The 24,016-nt window shown below is 44.4% G+C and overlaps 1 protein-coding gene across 1 annotated transcript; it reads right to left on the bottom strand.

Annotated features, from left to right (window-relative positions):
* Window positions 1-3,535: 3,535 nt before the first annotated feature.
* On the bottom strand, window positions 3,536-20,915 carry trim47 (tripartite motif containing 47). The gene is made up of 8 exons (XM_056285310.1): window positions 20,730-20,915; window positions 20,128-20,339; window positions 14,733-14,778; window positions 13,346-13,441; window positions 9,677-9,901; window positions 8,699-8,721; window positions 7,864-7,985; window positions 3,536-4,735 (listed from the first exon to the last, which is right to left on the bottom strand). Exons 1-8 carry the CDS (start codon window positions 20,910-20,912, stop codon window positions 4,206-4,208), a joined length of 1,437 nt encoding a protein of 478 aa, XP_056141285.1. The 5' UTR covers window positions 20,913-20,915; the 3' UTR covers window positions 3,536-4,205.
* Window positions 20,916-24,016: the final 3,101 nt, after the last annotated feature.

Genomic DNA, 24,016 nt, shown 5'->3' with positions numbered 1-24,016 from the left:
CCTTGCATCTGGTAGTCTGTATGAGAGACTTCTGCAGACCCGGGGCAGCTGAGGACCAGGTTCGGGCACATTACTGAACCACCGGTCCACTGACACGATGTATTGTTGTGTGAACTGGCCGAGTTGACTCTGGGACCTTTGGCTTCACTGGGTCGTTTCTTGTTCTTTTTTTGGGTATGGTACACGTCATAATGCTTTTTATAAGCCTCTGGGTAAAAACTAGGGTACTTAGAAAGATTGCTTATGAGGGGATTTGGATACAGTGCATTTGCAATTTGATTTGCCATTTTGCCAAAAAGCTTGGACTAGTTGCCTTATTATACACCTTTTGAGGAAGGAAAAAACAACCACCATGAGATTTCTAATTTCTTTGTACAGTTTTTGAGCAAGATACTGACCACATTCAAGGTAGGAATGGATTTATAGTGTTTTATATTTCTGCACAGATGGATGGATGGATGAGTACATAACAGCAAGGATTGCTGAACGGTGCTTATTGAAACAGAATAAATACCCCCCCCCCCACACACATTTTAAAATACATGAGCTGGGCCAGCCAAGTATGTTGGTTGTTGTCTGTGGAGCGCCTTAAAGGGGCATAAATTAGTTTTCATTTGGAGCCGTTATTCACATCATTGACCACTAGAGGGCAGCATTGTATTACACATGGCACCTTTAATGTTTGTGGCTTACCAAAAAATATTACTATTAATATCAATTTGGCACTAACGAAACAAAGCACCCGATCTGATCTGTGCCATTTATTAACAAATATTAAAAGTAAAGAAGACAGATTACAGTGGTGCTTCACTTTTCAACAGTGGATGCCTCCATAATTTTTGTCACTGGGAAAATTGAAGAAAAAAAATACAGTTTTACAGTGAATTGGGCATTTCTGAAACATTTCTGTTCTGAAATTACAAATTTTTAAAAAAAAATCATGGATTTCCAGGCCAGCACTGTAAAAATAGCATAAAATGAAGATTTCTTTATACAATTAAGATCTAAAACAAGAGAGAGAAAAACAACATTATTCAAAGATCTGGGGGGAAACCATTCTGGGATTAATCAAAAATATATAAAAAGAGACAATGTCAATAAAGAGATGTTTTTCAACATCCAGAAGGCAAAAAAAAAAAATAGCATTACGATAAAAATAAATTCAACACAGCATCTAAATATCAACAATCATTAGGCTGTTATATCAGAAACTGTCAAGACCAAATCAAAATGACTACAACAAATCCATAGCGAAGGCGGAGGGTGTCCCATCTGGTTTCAACCAGAGAGAGACTTCCTGTACATTTCATGTTTAAAACTAATGTGGTCAAGAAATTATTGGTCATCAAACAAAATCATACTCAGCATTTCATGTTTGAGCCATGACTTGATGGCGGCTCTGGCTCCCGGCTGTGACGCGTCCTGGCTGCTTACTGAAGCCCATTAGCACAGAACCAGTCCCACGGATCGTCCAGTTAGGATTTCAGAATGCACCCATCGGCAAATCTCTTTAGCGGTGAACGAAATGAACACACTGTAACCTCTAGGCTAATTTTACATAGGCTGAAGGATCAAGTCAATTGTCTTTGTGTAGCCCATTGTCACAAATTTGCCTCAGCAGGACTTGAACTCCTATCTATATCTGAACAAACAGATAATGTAACATCTTTACACTGCCACAGAAGGTTGAATCAGGTCATCTGGACACAACGTTTATGGTCAGATACGTCTCATCACTCATCTAAGTGACCTCTTCATTCTAAACTGACTGCAGGTGTCCCCACCCTTATAAACAACACAGCGGCATAACAACCGAAACCAACGATCAGTTTCATATGCAAATTACCATGACTTTTCAATGGCCATGTGTACTATTCACAGAGGATTGGGGAACAGTTGCAATCACAGCATTGTAAAATGGTGACAGATGCACTCTTAGCCCCCCTCGGTTCAGGGATGGTCGTTCCCTCTTCACATAGATGGCCTCTTGACTCCCCATTCAAACCATTGTTCCTCCCTATCAAGGATGTGCACATCCTCATCCTCGAAAGAGTGGCCACTGGCCTGTAGATGGTATAGACTGTGGAGTCCTGGCCTAACTTGTAAGCTCTCCTGTGTTGTGCCATCCTCTTGGCCAGCCTCCGTTTGGTTTCCCCGATGTACAAGTCACGGCAATCCTCCCGGCACTTAACAGCGTACACTTTAACGCGCTGTTTGGGCCGGAGGACCTGATCCTTGGGGTGGACCAACTTCTGGCACAGAACACCCAAGACACGCTGCGGCATCGGGGTACACTGGGGAAACCAAACAGACGCTGGCTAAGAGGATGGCACAACACAGAAGAGCTGACACGTCAGGGGAGTCAAAAGGAGCCATCTATGTGAAGAGGGAACGACCATCCCTGAACCGAGGATGGGGCCTAAGGGTACATCCATCACCATCTTACAACGCTGTGATAGCAAACATTCTCTTTTTGTTTGCCATCACAGGATGTTCTAATTGTTGACACCTATAAGTACTTGGGAACCGTGTTCGACTCCCAACTCAAGTTCGATGTGAACACAGATTTGATTGTCAAGCGTGGGCAACAAAGAATTCCCTTAATGCAGAAACGTAACTCCTCTAATGTCTGTAACTCCATTTTATGTATTTTTTTACCAGTCATTTATTGAAAGTCTGTTGACTTTTTCCTCTATCTGTTGGTTTAACGGGTTGACTGTGAAGGACAGAAATAGACTAAACAGTATTGTTAAGGTCTGCTCCAAAATAATGGGAGTCCAGCAGAGAGACTTGTGCTCCCTCTGGGAGAAACATGTGGCCCAGAAAGCAAAAGGAACTGTTAGCCAAAATGACCACGTCCTGTCCAGTGAATTCACTGTAATGCCCTCAGGACGGCGCTATAAAGCGCCCCCTAGGAAAACGAATCGCTATTCTCGGTCCTTCATTGCTTCTGCTATCAGGCTGTTAAATGCTGAGGAGTCATTTAAAATAAATGCTTTATATTGTTTTAAACCACAATAGTCGGTTTATACCTTGTCTGTTGGAGTACATGGGTCATGGGCCTGTGCGTTCACTGACTAGTGGGGGAATGTGGCATGCAATGCATCTTGGAATGCTTCATTTGTTTATTTATTGTTCTATTCTTTTAACTTATATGGACTTTTGCCCTTCGCCTGGTCCTCATGTGAGTCTGCATTCAGGGCCACACGAGGGTGGCAGTGTGCATCTCTTGCACATATACTGTGTTTGTGTATGTCTGGGTGGACTGTGTGAACTGAACTGCCCTTCCGGGATAAATAAAGTTGTCCGAATCTGAATTGAATTCCCAAATCCTCTGTGAATAGTCCACATGGCCATTGAAACTCTAGTTAATGGTCATGCCCATATTTGCATATGAAACTGGTCGTTGTTTTGGGTCGTCATGCCACTGCATTGTTTATAAGGGTGGGGACACCTGCAGCCAGTTGAGACTGAAGAGGCCACCTAGATGAGTGATGAAACATATCCATCAATAAACGCTGTGCCCAGACGAACTGACTCAACCGTCCCTGATCTGATAGCTGAAGACCCAGGACAAGTCGAATGATTCGAGTGGACTGATTCTGACCACTATGTATGTCCATGACTTCCCTGCTCATCAGTGGAGGAAAAAAGAAAAGAAAAAGTTGAAAGAGGTTCATCTTTCAGGTAACATTAGCAGTCACTAATGTGATAATCCCTGCAATGGTGCTCACACCAGCAGCAGCTGCACGGCGGGTCAGCGTCAACTCAGCCGACACCGGCCGACATACAGTAGTTTGGCGATGCTGTTGCTAATGGTGTGGATGTGTTTTCAGAGGAAACAGGATTCTGCACTGTGTTCTGTCAAACAAGTGCACCGACGGCGGGCATGTCTAATTCGACACAGTGATACAGAGACAGGAACCCATCTCTCACATCCGCAGACAGCCGCAGCTGTCTGGGGAGACAGCACTTCGTGTCGTGTCTGTAATCAAAACCGCATTTGGTCATTCTCAGGCTCAATAACTCGTTTTAACCTTAGCTGCTCTCTCATCACATATCATATTTCGATGTCAAATATTTCCTCCTCATCTAGACCAACCGGTAACAGCTAAACTTCTTGTGTTACAAAAGGGGTAAACATCAATACGGATCCCTTTTACGAGCAAATGAAAGAAAGAACAAAAAGACTTTTTCAACCCCTTTCAATAATAGTGGCATATCTGCATCCGGCTCCCTGGGTCATTCTTCCCAGGGCTGAAAAAAGGGCTGACGGGCATGTCAAAGCAGGTATCGAACATGTACAGCTTCTTCATGGTGACAGCGTCATAGAAGCTCAGCCGTCCATGGTCATAGTCTAGGTACACACCAACGCGGGGTGAGTTCCAGTAGTCGGCGACCGGGATGCGACCATCCTCCGCGTTGGCGTACAGCCGGTCCTGCAGGCACAGACTCCAATAGCCCGCGGAGGGAGTGAGGCTGACAAAGCCTTTCCTGTTGCTGTACTCTGTGGTGACCCCCAGGTACCACACTCCTTTGTCCTTCACGTCCACCTCCCAGTAGTGCTGGCCACTGGAATACTGGGCCGTGGCTAGGACCCCGCAGAACCGGGTGAAACGGCCCGGCAGGTCTGGCTCGTGATTACGGATGCGACCCTCCTCCACTTGGGTGTCAAAGTCGTTAATCAGCAGGTTTGGGTGAGCTGTGTCAGGGTCCAGGGTGAGGTTCTGGGGCACTGGGTAGAGGGAGAATTAAAGGGAAAGAGATTGTTTTGTTTAAGTGATGACTCATGCTAGCATCGCACTGTGACCAATGTTATAGTTCATTACAATGTCCCGAAAGAACACTGCTCAACAGGAGCAATGGAGTTTGACCACTTTGGCTAGAAATAAAATGCAAGCTTTTTTTTGTTCTTTGTTCTTTACTTAATATGAACCAAATCCGGTGTAGACAGGTAAAAGTATTAATGATAATGATGAGAAGAAGCCAGCAGCAGCCGCCAGCCGCCGCAGCAGCATTTAAAGGCCCCTATATGACACTCAAGGTCACCTTACATCAAATACAATAAAACAAAGCATTAAAAAACATTAGTGCAATCAACAATAAAACATAATAAGCAGAACATACATCAGCAGGACTTAAAAAGAGATGAATTTGATGCTGTTAAAGTGAGTATGCTAGTTTAAAAAGGTGGGTTTTAAAAGCAGTTTTGAGTTCTGTAATGGAGTCAAGTAAGCGGCTGTGACGGGGAATGGAGTTCCTCAGTTTGGGTGCAGCATAGAAGAAAGTCCCAGCACCCATTGTGCTGAGGTTGATGGCTGGTAGTGCCAATAGACCTGCTGGCGAAGACCGCAGGGAGCGAGATGGAGTGTATGTCTGTAGGAGGTCTGTGAGATAATCAGGGGATATATTATGAAGAGCTTTGAATGTTAACAATAAAATTTTTAAATTAATCTGCTGTGACACAGCAAGCCAGGGTAACTGAATCAGCAGGGGACAGACGTGGTCAGTGAACTATGGATGTGTAATTATGCATGTTGCAGAATTCTGGATGAGTTGAAGTCGGTGAATAAGTTTGTTGGGGATCCCTGCCAGGATCGCATTGCAGTAGTCAATGCGTGATGTGACCAAAGCATTGACCAAGACTTCCCTGGAGTGTTGTGTTAAAGCAGGGCGTACATGTTTTGCAGATGGAAAAACACAATCAGGGGGACAATGTTTATATGAATGGAAAAAGAAAAGGTACAAGCTAGCATAGCAGTTGGAGAGGCTCAGGTGAGGGGGGGAGGCAGCCCCGTCCAAGCCTCTCTTGCGAACGCGGACCACCACTTGGGCCCAAGACAACTGGCGGTTAGGTGTCGAGCAGGAGGAAAGCCATGGACAAGTGGAGGGGGTCCCACAGAACCGTGTCCTGGATGGTTGCACTGAGAGAGGCAATCTGTTTGGACTGACCAGAAGCCACATCCATGAAGCTGGTCAAGAGAGGAGTCTTTCTTATGGAGTTCATCAGAAAGCCATCGAACATCCTCATCAAGGTCAGCGATCTTTCTGTTTGCTTTCTTTAGTAGCATAGAGTCCTCACAGGGCAAAGTTGGCATAATTGTTTAGTTAGCTTAGCCACAAGCTAGAAACAAGCCACATGCAGCCCCAGCGCTACAGGATCAGAGGCTTCAGTGCAAACAAGTCAGTGCAGGAGCCAATGATCAAATAAATCAATAAAATAATAATAGAGGTGGGCGGCACGGTGGCACAGTGGTTAGCACAGTCACCTGGGTTCGAGCCCCGGGGTAGTCCAACCTTGGGGGTCGTCCTCTGTATGGAGTTTGCAGGTTCCCCTTGTGTCTCTTAGGGTTTCCTGCGGGTGCTCCGGTTTCCTCCCACAGTCCAAAGACAAGTAGGTCGGGTGAATCAGCCATACTAAATTGTCCCTAGGTGTGAATGTGTGTGTGTGGGCCCTGTGATGGCCTGGCAGCCTGTCCAGGGTGTCTCCCCGCATGCCACCCAATGACTGCTGGAATAGGCTCCAGTATCCCCGTGACCGTGAGAGCAGGATAAGCAGTTTGGATAATGGATGGATGGAATAATAGAGCCAAACCATAAAATCAATTAAAATAATCTAATGGTCCCAATGAGTTGTTAAAGTTACTAAAGTTAAAAGCAAGCAGAGCAACAACAAACCATCAGCCGGGAACCGGATGTGACCAAGGACAATTAAGGAGGGCTTTTGGAGATTAAGTGGAAAAAAACAAACGCACAAACCAAAACAATGGCAGAAAATCCAAAGCAGAAAGGAACTGAACGGAAGACATTGTTTCAGCAGGAGAGGACTACCTCACTTCCCTTCATATCTCAACACCACTCTTAAAATCACCTTGAATTTTAACAGATTTCTAGAAAGATAGTTTTAGGCCAGCGGTATTCAGTTATGTGCCATGGAGGTCCATGAGCAGGTTTTCGTCCCAACCAAACACTTCACCAGCCGATTTCCCTGATTAAAACAATTACAACCAGAAAGGACTAATCGGTGAAATCTGTTGGTGTTGGGTTGGAAAGAAAACCTGCTCATGGACCTCCATGGCACATAATTGAATACCGCTGGCCTAAAACATACACATGCTTAACATGCTCATGCTATCTTTCTAGAAATTTGTTAAAATTCAAGGTTTCTGTTGGCCAGTAATTACGTTATCCAGTAATTTCTTCTCTTTCTTTCGGTTTATTCCCCGTTTCTCAGGGGTCACCACAGTGGATTTTATAGTTTCCATCGTTACCCTGTGACGCCACAGCACCAATGGCGGCCGTTGTTAACCCAGGCCTTGACTGATCCGTTATGGAGCCTCGACCGATCCGGTATGGTCTTGTCAATCCACATACTGATTTGGCAAAATTTTACATCGGATGCCCTTCCTGACACAACCATTAACCCTATGGGCGGGGGCACAGGTGAAGCGCTGGATGCCATCCCAGTATTCATGGACTTGCGCCCATGTCTGTCACCACACGTTATCCAGTAATTAAAAAAAAAAAAATTAACCGACTGTTCTATCAAAAATGCAAAAAACATTTATTTTCGTTCTCGTTTCATCAGGCCTCGGCGCTTGTGCACTGGCCTATGAGAGCTACTGCCATTTGAGTCGAGTATTTTGAATTGCAAAGAATTTTTCCTTAACATTTTATGTAAAATCTTATTTGTATCAATACTTTGTTCTTGTGTAGTGTATGCAAGGCGCAAATAATATGACAAAGGTTCTTCCCATATTTCCAACATTCTGGAATCTCCCTGGACACACTGGCTGGCACCAAATTGTCCCGGCATAAACTCTAATGTGCATGAGTTTGTGTGTCCTTGTGCAGTGAACTCACTGGTATGCAGTACATGCATCATCTTCTTCCACATGATAAGCTGGAAGGGTCCTGAGAAGTCCGTCCAATCAGGGGGGCAGTTTACCGGCTCAAGGGTTGCTAAAGGCTTAGCATGAAGGACTCTGCAAAAGACGGGGTGAGTGTTACAATTTAGAAAGGATAGCGTATTGTTCTCTATTGTCATCTGTGTTATTTTACTGAGAAAAGCTTTACAGTCAAACTAGCATTTTCTTAGTTTTGAAATTATAAAAATAAGGTGTAAATGTTTCACTCATCAGCCAACACACCAACACAAATGCCTAATTTTATCATGTCATATTCATTTATGTCATGTGGCCCAAGTCATAGGCTGCAGCAACGCAATATCAATCATAAAATGAATTCAAAACTTGGCCACTACCTGACCCTTGAGCAAGCGAATGTACTTTCTTGTGATCAAATTACAAACCAAAGCAATCAACTAAATTCAGATATGATAATCTTAAGTGTTTCTGACACCCCTCATTGGTCAATGGGAGAATGGCAAAACCACAGTGGAAGCTGGACTTCGCCTTTCTTTATTGAACCGGTTTCTTTGACAGTTTGTGGAATAAGGGTGATAGTGATTGAGGAAAGAGGGCACGCTCCAGCTAATTCAGAGACTTATCCCAAGTCCTTGAAAGTCCCGTGTTTAATAAGCACCACACAGTCTGACTTAACTGGTCAAATTCCTGTATTTTTGTCTACTGATAATACAAACCCATACTGGTGCAGAGGGATAAGCAATTCTTTAGAGCCATGTGGTGCCAGAGCTCCTTATTATAAAAACAAGAGTATAGAAAGTGAAGCCACTTACTCATTGTATGTCTGAGACAGACTCTGTTAAAAGAACAAAACACAAAAAGAATGGTTAATGTTTGAATTCCTTTTATGGTGAGCTGGGAAACCACACTATCAAAATCTCCTTTGTACATACATGGTCTACGGTCTTGAATTTCATGTCCAGCATAGTTTCGAGTTAATAAAACCAAATTGTAAGCAAAAGGTCGACATTTGTATTTTTGTGTGGTTAGAGATTAATTATTAATGTCTTTAATTTATACCGCCATTACAACTAACACTTCAAGCTGAAATTTTTTTTTTAATTTCCTTTTGTTAAATTATCTGTAAACCATATAGGTATACAGCTGAAAACATGGAAAAAACAGCTGGCAAAATTGTGAATTTGGTTGTATAAGTTGTGGAAATTGAAATAAAAACTAAGTTAATAAAAATACTGAGTGTTTTATCATGGTCTACATTTCAGGGACAAAAGGATACAAAGTTTACATTTCAACAAAGTAGGTACCTTAGTGGGACCTTGAATTTGGCAATTAACTCATTCAGTGTGACAACAATTATCCAAGAAAAACAAGTGCAAAGACATCCATGTCCACTGTCAAGATCCACAGGACCACTGCAATATGAAGATAAAGTAGCTGGATGACACAGACCCTTGAATTTCTACTGTCCATTAGCAAACAATACACTTACACAATCATTTAGAGCTAAGAGTACATTAGCTGTAAAGTACTCAAAAACGTCATCATATAAGTAATTCTAGCTGGCTGATGCTGTTGTCAATTGCTCATGTGATGTTTATCACGCTACACTCATCTGAATCTAATTCTGTAAATCAATTGCTATTTTTATTATTGCTCTCGATTTGAGTGAGGCATTATTTCAAAAAAGTGTACAGTTTCACATGGAAAAGACATTTCCTCCCCATTGCATGGCGAGCTTTCTGTCTATCTACGTGCACAATGGATCACACTGCTACCAATTTAAGACTGACCTCGAAACTGCTTTTTCCGCTGGTGTGGCTATGGATATCAGCGATGGCTTTGTCCACACATGTCACCTCGGCCTCCACCAACTTCAAGTTGTCGTCTATGACGGCCACAGTGGCCACTTCCTCCGCGTCCAGACTCTCTAGCAGAGAGTCCCTCTCGTCCAGTAAGAACTGGACCAGTGCACCAACGTCCCCCTCGATCTTCTCCTTCAGTCTGTCTTTCTTCATCTGCAGGACAGAACAGATGCCATGGCAGTATGGTGAGAAAATACGATAAATTCAATTTGTCCTTTTGCAGTGAGAAGAAAAAAAAATGTCCTCTTCCACTGCCTTGGCGAGGAAAGGCTGCCCTGCTAATGCTATCTACCATCCTACTAGGGGTGGATGAGATGCCAAAACATAGAGGAAAATTTTCATTTTGCAAAATATCTGTATTAGTGTGGACAAGGCATCAGACTCTCACCAATACCCTGCAGGTAATCACAATGACAATGTGCTCTCCTACGGCCAACAAAAACCTCCTCCACCGGTCACACTTGGCTTCGGTGGGACTATCCGAATTCCATGATGATGAATGGATGGAGATAGCTCTCAGAGAACGCCATTCCTACGTAAAACAACCAGCAAAAAACAGTAGGAGGACCCCATTCCTCCACAAAACAAACAGAAAAAATGGCAGGAAAGTCACCAATCACCCAACAAACAGAAGAAACGCTTACCTGATCATGCAGAAAAGACAGATGGACAAAAGAAGGAAAATAATCTCCCAAGTTAGAAATAGGGTACAGTCTAAAATGTTTACGCATGCGCGATTCACATCTGATATTGAGGGATATCTTTATGCAAAAGAAGCAGACGTGTACACCGCAGCCAGCGACTGCCCTCACCGAGTCAATACTACACATGACGGTCAATGACATGAGGCCGCTCTCCATGGTTGATGGTGAAGGGTTTCAACAAATGATTCGCCAGTTCAACCCCGAATACACCCTGCCACTCAGAACCCCTTTCACCCACTTGATGGAGAATATGAGACAACCTTTCTGAAAGTAAGCGTTTACTAAACACACACACACACACACACACACACACACAAACACACACAATAGCAATTATGTATTTGATATAAGCAATTATATATTTAATATAACGACAGAATTTATGAAGAAATAATATTAAGATTGCTGATCAATAATTTAATTTGATTCAATCATAAAATGGCCACAATAATGTAAATAAAAATCTAAAACTGATATGCTGAATGTTTACTGTGTACACTGTTTGGGTCGTTGCACTTGAAAATGTTAACTAAAATCACCTCTGATGTCTTTAAAGGTAAAGGAGATCATAGAAGAGGCCAACAGCTCCCTCACACTGACCTCACCTTTCTGGTCAGTGCAAGAAAAGGGATAACAGAGAGATGGGGGAGTCTGAACACCATCTCAGCAGAGAGCAACAACCACTTGTTGTTATAGCTGCCATTGACCCAAGATGCCGAAAGCGGAAGTTTATGGCAGCTGAAGAGGGCACAAGGGTGCAAACGACAGCGGAAGTCCTTGCTACCAAAGAAGCAAAGGAGGAGACTGGGATACATGGCTGCGACTCTGAGCAACAGCAGAGGGAGGTCAATGTTCCAGGGGAAAAATCAGCACTGGATAACCTCCTTCAATCTGACACAGACAATCTGAGTGAGGAGGAAGAGGAAACCCAGGAGGACCAAAAGATCCAAATGCTGAGACATTAAGTTATGTAAGTCTCAGAGCCAACAATATCCAAAAATGAAGACCCTCTCAGAGGGTGGAGGGAAAATGAGGGACATTTTCCCACACTATCAAAGCTGGCAAGATCTCTTTTGTGCATTCCTGAAACATCCACCCCGTCAGAGCGAATCTTCTCTGTAGCGGGGAATATCTGCTCTCAGAAGAGATCAAAACTCACTCGAGACCATGTGGCGATGCTGACTTTCCTCAGTTCGAATAAACTGTGATTGACATGTAGCCTCATGTAGTTCCAACTTGCAGCAGACTCTAGACCACAGAATGTTGTGTACAAAATGCAGTTTTCGTTTCTTTTTATGAAGGGGAAACTATTTTTGTTTGTTGTTTATTTTTATTGCTGCTGCTACTTTGCCTGTCCTTGGGTTACAGGAAAAATTGATACTTTTTATTTTTTATATCAGCACTTTGCCTGTCCTTGGTTTTAAATGGACAACAATTCAAAAACTTGTTGTATCAGTAGTCGCCAAATGAGCAGCAAAGTTTAATAAAAGACCAATTTTTGAATGAAGTATTCATCTTTATTGTCTTTATTGTTAGTTAGCACATGTCTCAAACAACCTCAAGCTAAATTTAAAAGCTGATAGCTAAATAAGAGCTATTGTATTGTGCGATTATCTGACTAGTCGATTAATCGTTTCAATAATCGATGACTAGTCGACTATCAAAATAGCCATTAGTTGCGGCACTAACCAGGACACACACCCACATCCGGCATCCCACCTGCAAGACACAGCCAACTGTGTCTGTAGGGACACCCGACCAAGCCGGAGGTAACACGGGGATTCAAACCGCCGATCCCCATGTTGGTAGGCAACGGAATAGACTGCTACGCTACCTGGACTTCCCTCTATCAGATTTTTTTAACAATTTGGTTTTGTATTATTTTGAGAAATTAACTTTGCAATTGAATATTTTCAGTAAAGACTGACTACTACTACTACTACTACTACTACTACTACTACTACTACTTTTGGCTGCTCCCAATAGGGGTCACAACAGAGGATCATCCGTTTCCATCTCTTCCTGTCCTCTGCATCTTCCTCTGTCACACCAGCCACCTGCATGTCCTCCCTCACCACATCCATAAACCTCCTCTTTGGCCTTCCTCTTTTCCTCTTCCCTGGCAGCTCCATATTCAGCATCCTTCTCCCAATATACCCAGCATCTCTCCTCCACACATGTCCAAACCATCTCAACCTTGCCTCTCTTGCTTTGTCTCCAAACTGTCCAACCTGAGCTGTCCCTCTTATATACTCATTCCTAATCCTGTCCTCCTTTCGTTTCTGTCCTGTCCTTCAGTAAAGATTGACTAAAACTTTTTTTTCTCTCTTGTTCTTCAATTGCTACAACTCTAAAAAAAAAACAATTTCTGACAATCTAGAGATTTTTTTTTCATACATCAAAAATCCATTATCCGAAATTACTAAATGGTGCTAGTTCTCCTCCTGTGTCAATCATCCTGTTCACTTATCTATGGCCTGCAAATATGCCCTTGATTACAACAGTAATCTTGGGCATGAAACCAAGGCCTGTAGTTCCTGACCTGTCATTTCTATCAATACAGAAGTGACTTCTTACTTTAAGAGTTCTTTCAAAATGATAGCTTGCATGATATGACTGTCATAACAGCTTCTGATCACTCAATCCACTGAAAGACCTGGAATAAGTAAAAGCACTCCTTATGAAGAATGTAAGATTAAGTCTAAAATGAAACGACGGCAATTCTATAGTGCTTTTCCAGGTTAAAGACACAAGACATTTTACAAGACACAAATGCATCACATTCAATTTGCATTACAACACGGACGACCCCAGTTTAGATGATATCTTAACCTCGGCAAAATAAACAGGTGAACGTTACAGGGCACAGTATTTGTACAGGTTGATTGCGTACCTGGACTTCACTTTTGGTACGTTCATCCGTTGCCCTCACTTTCACACACCGAGTCTTCTGCCAGTTAAGCTCCATCAGCCTCAGTTTCAACTCACTCTGAAGGAAACGAGAATATTAAGAAACATACGCAAACAAGCAGGATACAACACATTACCATACCTTAAAAACAAAGCAGACAGGGTGGCTCAAATTCTCTAAAAACTAGATGACTGCATTAGTGACTTATTACTACTTCTTAAAGATTGCAGACAGAGTCAATATGAACTTTGCAGAATAAATGCTAAATAAAACCAGCCTAGACTTGGATGATTTTGTGATATAGCATGTTACGACCCCATTATTCCACTTCCGGAATAATGGGGTATGCGTCTAAGATTGTCTTCATTTGATGGTTGGGCGAGCTGCTGCTGGATCGACTGGGAGAGCTTGGTATGCTGCATCCTGTGGGCCCAGGGACCACGGCCCTGCCTGGAGCTGTGCATGAATAGATAACACTGAGGGCGGTCTGACAGGACGCGGAAGCGGGGCAGGCTAAGCTAACTGCTAGCCCATGCAGACCGGCAGTTCCGATAACACCGAGGGCGGTCTGGCAGCTGCCCCGCCTAGCCTTGACTGTGTTTTTAGTGTCGTCGTGTGGAGTGCGGGGAGGTGTGTCAAAGGTGTCTGGCTGGGAGAGCTGGTGTTGGATCGGCTGAGGGAGCTTGGGCTGCAGCGTGCTTTGGGCCCAAGGACCACAGCCCTGACCAGAGCTGCACCCGAAGAGGAAACACCGAGGGTGGTCTGACAGGACGCGGAAGCGGGGCAGGCTAAGCTAACTGCTAGTGCATGCAGACTGGCAGTTCTGACAACACCGAGGGCGGTCTGGCAGCGGCCTCGCCTAGCCTTGACTGTGTTTTTAGTGTCATCGTGTGGAGGTGTGTCGAAGTTGTTTGGCTGGGAGAGCTGGCGTTGGATTGGCTGAGGGAGCTTGGGCTGCAGCATGCTTTGGGCCCAAGGACCACAGCCCTGACCGGAGCTGCACCTGAAGAGGAAATACTGAGGGCTGTCGGACAGGACACGGAAGCGGGGCAGACTAAGCTAACTACTAGCCCTGGACAGTGAATTTGTTTCTTTTTTTTTTTTTTAGTTTAAATACACGTGTTGGTTTGTATATATCTGTTCTTGTAGTTCTTGGATGTGTTTTTGTCTTTGTGTTGCACTGCTGTGGGCTGGGGAAATGATGTTTCGATTCATTTCATGTGCGCAAGCGCATGAAATGAAATGACAAAGTGTTTCTGATTTTGATTAATGATACCGGTACAAAACCACTCCATGACGCCACGGTAGAGTGAGGCGTAACAAGGATACAAGTGGATAAACAGATTATCATAAAGATGCAGAGACTCACCTTCATTTCCTTTATAACCTCTGGCACTGGTGCTACCTCATGGTGTCTGTGGGGACACAAAATCACATTTCTAGCCGGTTGTTTGCAATTTAGTATGTCCTGCATATCCAAAACACTGAGCATCTGAAAGCATTTTCAGCACAAAATGGAAGTTCTTGCTATTGACACATCCCAGTGTTTACCTTTCCAAAGCCATTAGTGGGCAGGCCGCCCACTAATTGTGAATACTCGCCCACTAGTCCCCCCATCAACAATGAAAATCAACCTTCTCATCTGAATTGCAGCTTTTCACACAAACAATCTGCAGCTCTCTGATTGTTTTTTAATTTTGTCTGTGAAATGAGACTTTGTCTCGTTAGAAATCCATGCAGGAGGTGGCGTCCGGGTGGCGTAGCAGTCTATTTCGTTGCCTACCAACACGGAGATCACCTGTTCGAATCCCCGTGTTACCTCTGGCTTGGTCGGGCGTCCCTACAGACACAATTGGCCGTGTCTGCAGGTGGGGAGCCAGATGTGGGTATGTGTCCTGGTCATTGCACTAGCGCCTCCTCTGGTCGGTCAGGGCGCCTGTTCAGGGTGGAGGAACTGGGAGGAATAACGTGATACTCCCATACGCGACGTCCCCCTGGTGAAACTCCTCGGGTGAAAAAAAGCGGCTGGTGACTCCACATGTATCGGAGGAGGCACGTGGTAGTCTGCAGCCCTCCCCAGATCAGCGGGGGGGGGGGGCAGCGACCAGGACGGCTCAGAAAATAGTGTAATTGGCCAAGTACAATTAGATAGAAAAAGGGAAAAAAGAAATCCATGCAGGGGAGTTGCAGCACTGCTGACAGCACAGATGTCACACATTGTCTGGTATTTTGGTGTTGACCAAACCATGGTGGATGTCTCAGAATACAGTGACTACAACATGTCACGTTTCAATTTCACTACTCATTTTCCTCTAAAGACTGATTCTACAGCTCAAAGTCCCTGAGTGGAAAGGTGACTCACTGCAGAAGAACATAACACTGCTGTTGGGTGAAAACCACATATCTGTACATTTGGCAATTTTCTTTTTATGCCATAATCCAGAAAATATATGTACCCCTTTAGGGCCTATGAACGCCTCAACAATCCCAGACATGAAGTGTTCTATAAAACCTATGAAAACGTAATGTTTGGTCACAAAATGGTCCGACGGTTATGGTTTTCTCACCTCCTATGAAATAACTTCTTTGCTGATCTGCACCCAACATTGACGATAAGAACCATAGTGAAACTCACAATATTGTGGCGTAACAGACGGCTGTGGAAAGCTTAACGGTAGCCTCGCTATGATAACAAAACAAGAGTAAATGAAGCAAGCCAGGCAAAAATGTTGATAGCATTTCCTCCCAGTTGACAAACTCTGCCCACAGAACATTTCAAGGGGGCTCGCCATATCCTCAGATAACACATAAATATTCTGAGCTGTGAAAAGTGAGGAATGTTAGATAAAGTTGTTTATTTTAGCCACACAGAACATTGTGTGATTCCGCTTAATCTTGCAAAATGTCCGCCTGTAAGGCCAACGTGCCCAACCTGGTAGTTGGTAAACCCCCCTGAGCCAGACTTGGTCTAGCATTTCCTTAATAGGAGATCAGAATGTTTGTAAACAAGGAGCGCCAAGCTACTTCCGGGTGGATTCTAGTAGCTGGGTAGTGCCTAGTAGCTAATGTACATAACGGTTAGATAGCACTAGTTGAACAGACAAATTGATTTTCTAAATGCCGAAATCGTGCTGTGTGTGGGGCTGTAATGCCAAATGTACCCCGGCAAACAAGTTTTTAGGCTTTTTCCGTTTTCCATCAGATAAATCTAAATCTACCCAGCAAAGTCTGTGGGTACAGAGGGTAAAACGGACGAAGAGCACTGCTAACGTTACAAAGTTAGTGAAATTGCCAGGAGGACTTGCTTGTGCCGAACTGGGAGGAGGATGGAAACCATCCATTCATGACCGGCTTTGTGGGAGACATTTTATTACAGGTAAAAATTAACATTGTTGCCATTGTGTAGTGGGAGATTAATGGTGGGCTAGACTCAGGCTATGTAGGATAGGCTTTGTAGAAAATAGATACCTGGTTAGGTTCACAAAGAGTTAGGCTATAGCCTAATAATCAAACACATGCGCCTGTTATCCCCAAAATAAACATTGGTGTACAAGACACATTGTTGTGGCACCCAGCATTACATTACCCAGACGTCTTTTGTGTTCCCCCAAACAACGCCTGGCTAGCTAATGTTAACCACATTTTACATCAGTCAAAGTAACGTAAATCCCCGATCGCGTCATTACCAATGAAAACAACATATAATATTGTTTATGAAACACCCAGCTTTCTATAGCTAGGTCCACTACTTTATTTTTCTTTCAACAGAATTATTAATTAATTAGTCGCGAACACTTCCTTACCTTCTCATTCAGCTAGGCCATCCAAAAATGTCCCAAATGTCCCGTTAGGAGCAAAACGTCCAGAGGTGGACAAATGTCTCGAGAGATATGTCTCGAGACGGGACATAGGCATATTATGCCTCGAGACCGGTTTGAGCTGAATGTCCCACTGTTGGACTAGGCTCCAACACAAATAACGTTAGCTAGGCTAGAGGGCATAATCCAACAAACTTTTGTATTGATGTTTACACACGTTATTCACAGCAAGTTGAAGATAAAATGAACACAAAACAATAGTTTAATTTAATCTGCACTCAAAATTACTTTATTATGCTCTTTATTTCATACACACATGGGACAAACCTTACAGACCCCTTGCTACAGACGCGTTTCAACTCCGCCTTCTGTGTTGTGTAAACATTGCACCCCACGAAGCTAGCCACCCGGAAGAAGGTTGTTTGTTGTTGTGACGTCACGCTGATCTCTCGTATTAGGTCAATGACATAAGTTTATGTCTTTATGCATCTCAGTAATCCAGGTAAGATAGTCAAAGAAAGCTGAATCAGTTCATCTGAACTCAACATTTATTGACATATACGTGTCATCACTCATGTAAGTGACCTCTTCAGTCTCAACTGACTGCAGGTATCCCCGCCCTTATAAACAATACAGTGGCATAATGACCGAAAACAATGATCGGGTTCATATGCAAAAAGGCGTGACCATTAACTAGAGTTTTAATGGCCATTTGTACTACCCACAGAGGACTTGGGAATGTTTGCAATCACAGCATTGCAAGGATCCTGACACACCAGGCCGACGGCCAATGTCGGCACTAGTCAGACTCCTGTCGGCAGCTTTTCAGCCAAATCAGCATGTTGAATCGGCAGAGCCCGTTGGCGAGCGAGATCACTCTGACTGGCTGTACAGCTTAGCGAATCAGTGCAGAACGTACATGCTAGTTGGCCGTCAGCTGTAGTCTTTGCGGTGTGTTCAAGTGCTACTTTTGGCCCAGACAGCAGGTGACGTGAGGCGATGCAACAATCGGCCTTCGTCACTGCTAGTCGGTTTGGTGTGTCTGGGCCCTAAAATGGTGACAGATGTACAGTTGTGCTGGAAAACTTACGTTAATTGAACAGTAAAGGCAATGGAATAAATAGAATTTATTAGGGGTAGTGGGGAGGAAAAAAATCGATTCTTAGATGCATTGAGATTCTCATAAAAGTTGTCTCGATGCAGAGAACTCAATAATTGGACATTTAAAGCTCGATTCTTGACTGGGCTGTACGCTCCTTACGGCTGCCGCTGAACCAAGTGGATGGTGAAACGTAATGGACGTAAGACAACATCTGTTTCGTGTGTACGTTCTAAGCTAGGCTACTTTTTCAGTTTTGGTGAGGATGGCTGAGCGCGAGCAACCGACGTTGGATATAATCTGACTGGCACCCTCTGGCTTAAGAACCAGCGTATGGACGCATTTTGGCTTCTATGAAGTTGAAGGGAAAAGGGTCCTGGACAAGAGCCACACTGTATGCAAGTTGTGTCTAATTAAAAATATTTTGGAAGCACAACAAACATGAGAAACCATATTTCACGTTTCCACCCAGAGTTGAAGGAAAAACAACCGGTTGTAGTTGCTGCCAACCAGAGAACAATTGAAAAAGTGATATCAAAGCTTCCACCGAACTCGGAAATGGCGAAGTGAACCACAAAGTCGATCACAACTTCTATTACCGACGATTTGCGCCCCTACTTTCACGCAATGCTGCACACTTTGGAGCCGAAATACAACATCCCATCTCGATGTTTTTTCACCGACACAGCAACACCCACACTCTACAACAAAACCAAAACCAGAGTCATGGAATCATTGAGGAAAGCGGGTAGGATAGCAGTAACATGCGATGTGTGGACATCCAACACTACAGAAGCTTATGTCACTGTAACTGCGCACGTTATTACCGATGACTGGCAGCTTGTGTCTCATGTGCAGGGGATATAGTTACTGTACAGCGGAGCACACTTACGCTGCAGCATGTAGACCAAATCAAAAATGTTGATGCATCAATAATCATTCGATAATCACATCGTAGCCCTCGGAATCGAATCGTGAGGTGCCTAGAGAGGTCCCACCCCTAGAATTTATATAGGCTTTATAATGCAAAAAAAAATGTAAACTTAGATTTTAGATGACAGCAAGATATCCAAATTAAGTCATACAACAGGAAATGGTCTTAGTGTATCTTAAATGGTCAGGATAATGATGGCTGATGGAAGAATGCTGTTGACACTCAGATGGAGGACACCAAGTACATCTTATCACATGTCTAGGGTTATCTTATTCCACAACTTGAGAGTGCGACAGACCTTGAGTTCTTGGACATCATGTGATAGCATATTTACTGGTTTTCTCTCACGTACACTTCTGATCCCAATTAATGCACGACAAAGTAGAGGTAAAAGCAATGGTAAATCCATTGAAAGACAAATGGTAATCGTATAACTATGCTAATCAAAATACTGCTTTTCCCGAAGAAATTATCTTATCTTTAAAAACTTTAGACAGCCCAACAAAATCCGTTATTCCACATGGGAATGAACGCCTTAGCAGCCAATTACATGTGGATCCATCCAAACTAAGATATTAGCTACTTATACTGAGAATAAGTAAGACAAATTATACAAACGACTCACGTACAGAACATCTGCAGTGAATGGACTGAATACAAACTGAACGAATACTAAGTCATCATAATAACTAGCAGGACAAAGCTTAAGCTTAGTAACTATAAACTTACACAAATGGACCATGACTAACTGAATGATGGCACTGAACCCAATTTTTCCAACAGGGACAAACACATGAGAATAAATGCACAGCAGAATAAATTAGCCCCCCCCCCCCCAAAAAAATTAGACCACATAATCCTAGATAAAAATCGCTCCATCTTATTCTCCAGACTTAGGACAAGGATGGGATACCTGTGTGCTCTGGACTCCCTGCAGACTACACAAATAGGCCTGCTGTCGGTCTGGCAGTACAACTTGAGCTCTTCTCCGTGATGCTCACACTTGTCGTCCACTTTCACCGGGTTGGAGGGGGGAGAGAGGGATCCCAGACACTCCATGTCGTCCAGTTTGGCCACCAGATTTTGCACCAAGTAATTCTTGGTGAAGCTCCTCTTGCTGAACACCTGTGAGAGCAAAGACGAGAGAGTTAGGCCAGGCCTTACGAATGGGACACGGCCAGCTCGGTTCATTCCAACACAAGGGCTAAGTATGGGGGGGGGGTTGGTTAGCTAGCTTAGTGAAGGCCCTTAACTTTCTCAGAGCGGTTCTCCATTGGAGCGTCTGCTAAAGAAAGTGGGCGATGGTTACGTCGTCCGACAACGGCAACCGAATCAGCGACGTGACTGGCAAAGGCAAACATACGGACGTTAGACGTTAACACTGATGTGGGGGGCCACGGGTCGCGATGACCGGGGCTGGGACAGCGACGAGCGACACCCCCGGCTTAGTTTTGACGGAGCCCTGTTTACATCGGCGAGTTAGCCATTAGCGTTGGCGGGCAGCGGTTTACGAACCGTTCGGCACTGGGGACACTGGTAGCCGCCGTAGTCCGCGCCGTTCTCGTCCCAGTGCATGCAGATGCAAAAACGGCAGAAATTGTGCCCGCATTTCAGTATGACCGGATCATCGAAGTAGTCCAGGCAGATGGCACATGTCAGCTCCTTCTTCAGCTCCACGCTAGCGCCCGCGGTAGCCATTTTCACCAACAACAGACGACCAGGAAGTGGGGCGAGCGAAAGAGCGACCGCGTCCGTTACGTCATCCCGGCCTCGGCCAATCAGAGTCGAGCAAAGCCAACGACTTCTCGGCGTCGAATCGCGTTCTCGCAAACTCGTTGTTATGCTAATGCTGGGTTTCTTTCTAGAGGAGTCAACCTTTCTTTCTTTCTTAGAGGGGGAGGGAAAAGGAAGTGTTCCCCTCCCCCTCTAGATTGTGTTGAGTCCTGCTGCATTTGCGTGTTGTTGGACCGCAGCTCTACCAACTCATCTTCATCTACGCGAGAGCGTATAGCAGGGGTCCCCAATAGGCGGCCCGCGGGCCACGTCCGGCCCGTGACGGGTTGATTTATGGTCCGCGAGAACTTTTGGAGAAATGCCAGAGGGAAGAATTTTTTTTTATTTCCCTACCAAAAAAAAAAATAATTTCTTAGTAAAAGTAAGACTAGTAATATATCGAAAAATAGATGAAAAATCTCTTGTTTAAATTATAATACCTGCAACGTATCGACACCAAAACAAAGTGGCCCTAAAAGTGGCCCGCTATGAAAAGTAATTGGGGACCCCTGGCGTATAGTCCTGCGTGTTTGTTGATAAAGCAATAGGAGAAGATGTTCGGTCTCAAAACCATCCGTTTTATTTAGCAGTAGACGGATAAAGCACACAGAGCTCTGGGTCTAGATCTTCCTATCCCCGACAAGCAACAGATTGTGCCAGTTCACCAAGTCTGACCCTCTCTCCTTTCTCCTTACTATACAAAGAGTTGACCGAACGTGGATGTGTGGTCTTCTTTGTGATTGGTCCGTTCATCTGACTCCATTTCCGCCTCACGGATATCCGGACTCCAGGTGATCTTCTTCTACGTCCGCTGTGACCTCCTTGTTGCAGCTGCCATCGGAAAATCCTGTTCCTATTTCTGAAACCACAAGTCACAGCACATCTCGTCTCTACTCCCCCTTGGCCACAACACCCTTATCGTTCCCTTTCCTACTCAGAGCCGCTAACATTATCTAAGGTCAGCGACCCTCACTCTCTTACCTTCCATGGAGATAGACACACTCTTCTTCTTCTTCTTCTTGGGATATCTTATCCTTTTATTGTTGCCCCCCCCCCCACTTCTCTTCCTATATTTTACTCTGCATTCCTCTGTCTGCTGACATACTCAATACCCTTCCACTGCCACTATAGCCCCTTATGTCCTTGTAACAAGCCTTGTTCCTTATGCATATGATTTCCCAATGATTAATCTACCCTTATATCCCTTATTCCAACCAGTACGTTGTAATCATCATTATCAAACATCACACCATTGCATTTATCCACAGTGTGTGTGTGTGTGTGTGTGTGTGTGTGTGTGTGTGTGTGTGTGTGTGTGTGTGTGTGTGTGTGTGTGTGTGTGTGTGTGAACGACCATCCCTGTAACTCTTTTCATTTGCATATGAAATCGATCGTTTTCGGTCGTTATGCCACTGTATTGTTCGTAAGGGTGGGGACACCTGCAGTCAGTTGAGACTGAAGAGGTCACTCAGATGAGTGATGAAACATCCCTCTGTCAATACACCATATGTCCAGATGAACTGATTCAACCTTCTGTGATTTTCTTACCTGGAGTATTGAGCACGCATCAAGACATTTTGTCATGCCTCATACCTCATCCACCAGTTCTCACAAGCTCTATGAGGAAGTGGCCTTGCCTTCATTAATATTCATGAGCCGACATTGGGTGGCAAGTGTTGGTTGGTAGTAAGGGTGGGCGCTCTTAGCTAAGGCTTCATCATCACTCTTCACTATTCAGCAACCGATATGTTTACTTTGTAGACAGCAGAGGTAGACTGGGTCTATAAGGATTAGCAACGAGCCCCCAGCATAGCGTGGAGACGGCGTGACGTCACACATCCACACATCCTATCGCGAGCAAACTTACCCAGTAATATCGAAGAAAGTTGAATCAGCTCATCTGGACACAACTTTTGTTGAGAGAAACGTTTCATCACTCATCTAAGTGACCTCTTCAGCCCCAACTGACTGCAGGTGGAATAACGATCGAACCCAACGATCAGTTTCATATGCAAATGAATAGGCGTGACCATTCACTAGAATTTCAATGGCCATGTGTACTATTGAGAGGATTGGGGAATGTTTGCAATCGCAGCATTGTAAAATGCCCCCCCCCCCGGTTCAGGGATGGTCGTTCTTCCCTCTTCACACACAGTGCAACCCGGAAAGTATTCACACCCCTTCACTTTGCCCACATTGTGTTATGTTACAGCCTTATTCCAAAATGGATTAAATCCCTTTTCTCTCTCTCTCTCTCATCGATCTACACACAATACCCCATAATGGCAAAGCGAAAAAGGCTTTGTAGAAATTTGTGCAAATTTATTAAAAATAAAAAACTGAAATATTGCATGTACATAAGTATTCACACACACCCTTTACTCAGTACTTGGTTGAGGCACCCTTGGCAGCGATTACAGCCTCAAGTCTTCTTGGGTATGAAGCTACAAGCTTGGCACACCTATATTTGGGGTATTTCTCCGTTTCTTCTCTGCAGATCCTCTCGAGCTCTGTAAGGTTAGTAGATGGGGGGGGGGCGTCGCTGCACAGCTATTTCCAGGTCTTTCCAGAGATGTTCGATGGGGTTCAAGTCTGGGCTCTGGCTGGGCCGCTCAAGGACATTCACAGACTTGTCCCGAAGCCACTCCTTCGTTGTCTCGGCTGTTGTGGGTTTTCCTTTATCCTTTAACGGGCTCTTGCCCCAGCAGCCTCTGGGAAGAAGGATCATCGGGACAAATACTGGAGGAAACAGAGGATCTTTAATGCATCTGCAGATGGAGAGTCATAAGGTCACACCGAGGTTCGTCTGGGAGGCTATGCTCTGCCCTGGGCTGGAGATGGTGGTTTTCTTATGGAACCGTCCGTCGCGTCATACACCGTGTTTCCTGCACCAACTAAGGTGCAGTCTTACAAAGGGAAGAAGGAAACATCTACGTCAATCACGTTCTGTGCCTCGCGAGCGTCTGTAAGTCTGTTGCACATCCCAGGCCGTTCCTGGGATGCGGCAACGGGGAGGCAAGCATGGTAAC

The sequence above is a fragment of the Lampris incognitus genome, chromosome 8 (assembly GCF_029633865.1).
Source record: "Lampris incognitus isolate fLamInc1 chromosome 8, fLamInc1.hap2, whole genome shotgun sequence".
Taxonomy (NCBI): Eukaryota; Metazoa; Chordata; class Actinopteri; order Lampriformes; family Lampridae; genus Lampris; species Lampris incognitus.
This window is presented reverse-complemented; position numbering and strand designations above follow the sequence as displayed.

Coding starts and splice junctions, on each gene's coding strand:
- trim47 (XM_056285310.1), bottom strand. CDS start 20,912: ATGGCTACCGCGGGCGCTAGCGTGGAGCTGAAGAAGGAGCTGACATGT. Junction 14,779..20,127: donor AGGGAGTCCAGAGCACACAG/GTATCCCATCCT, acceptor GTGTCCCCACAG/ACACCATGAGGTAGCACCAG. Junction 13,442..14,732: donor AGGTTATAAAGGAAATGAAG/GTGAGTCTCTGC, acceptor CGTTTCCTTCAG/AGTGAGTTGAAACTGAGGCT.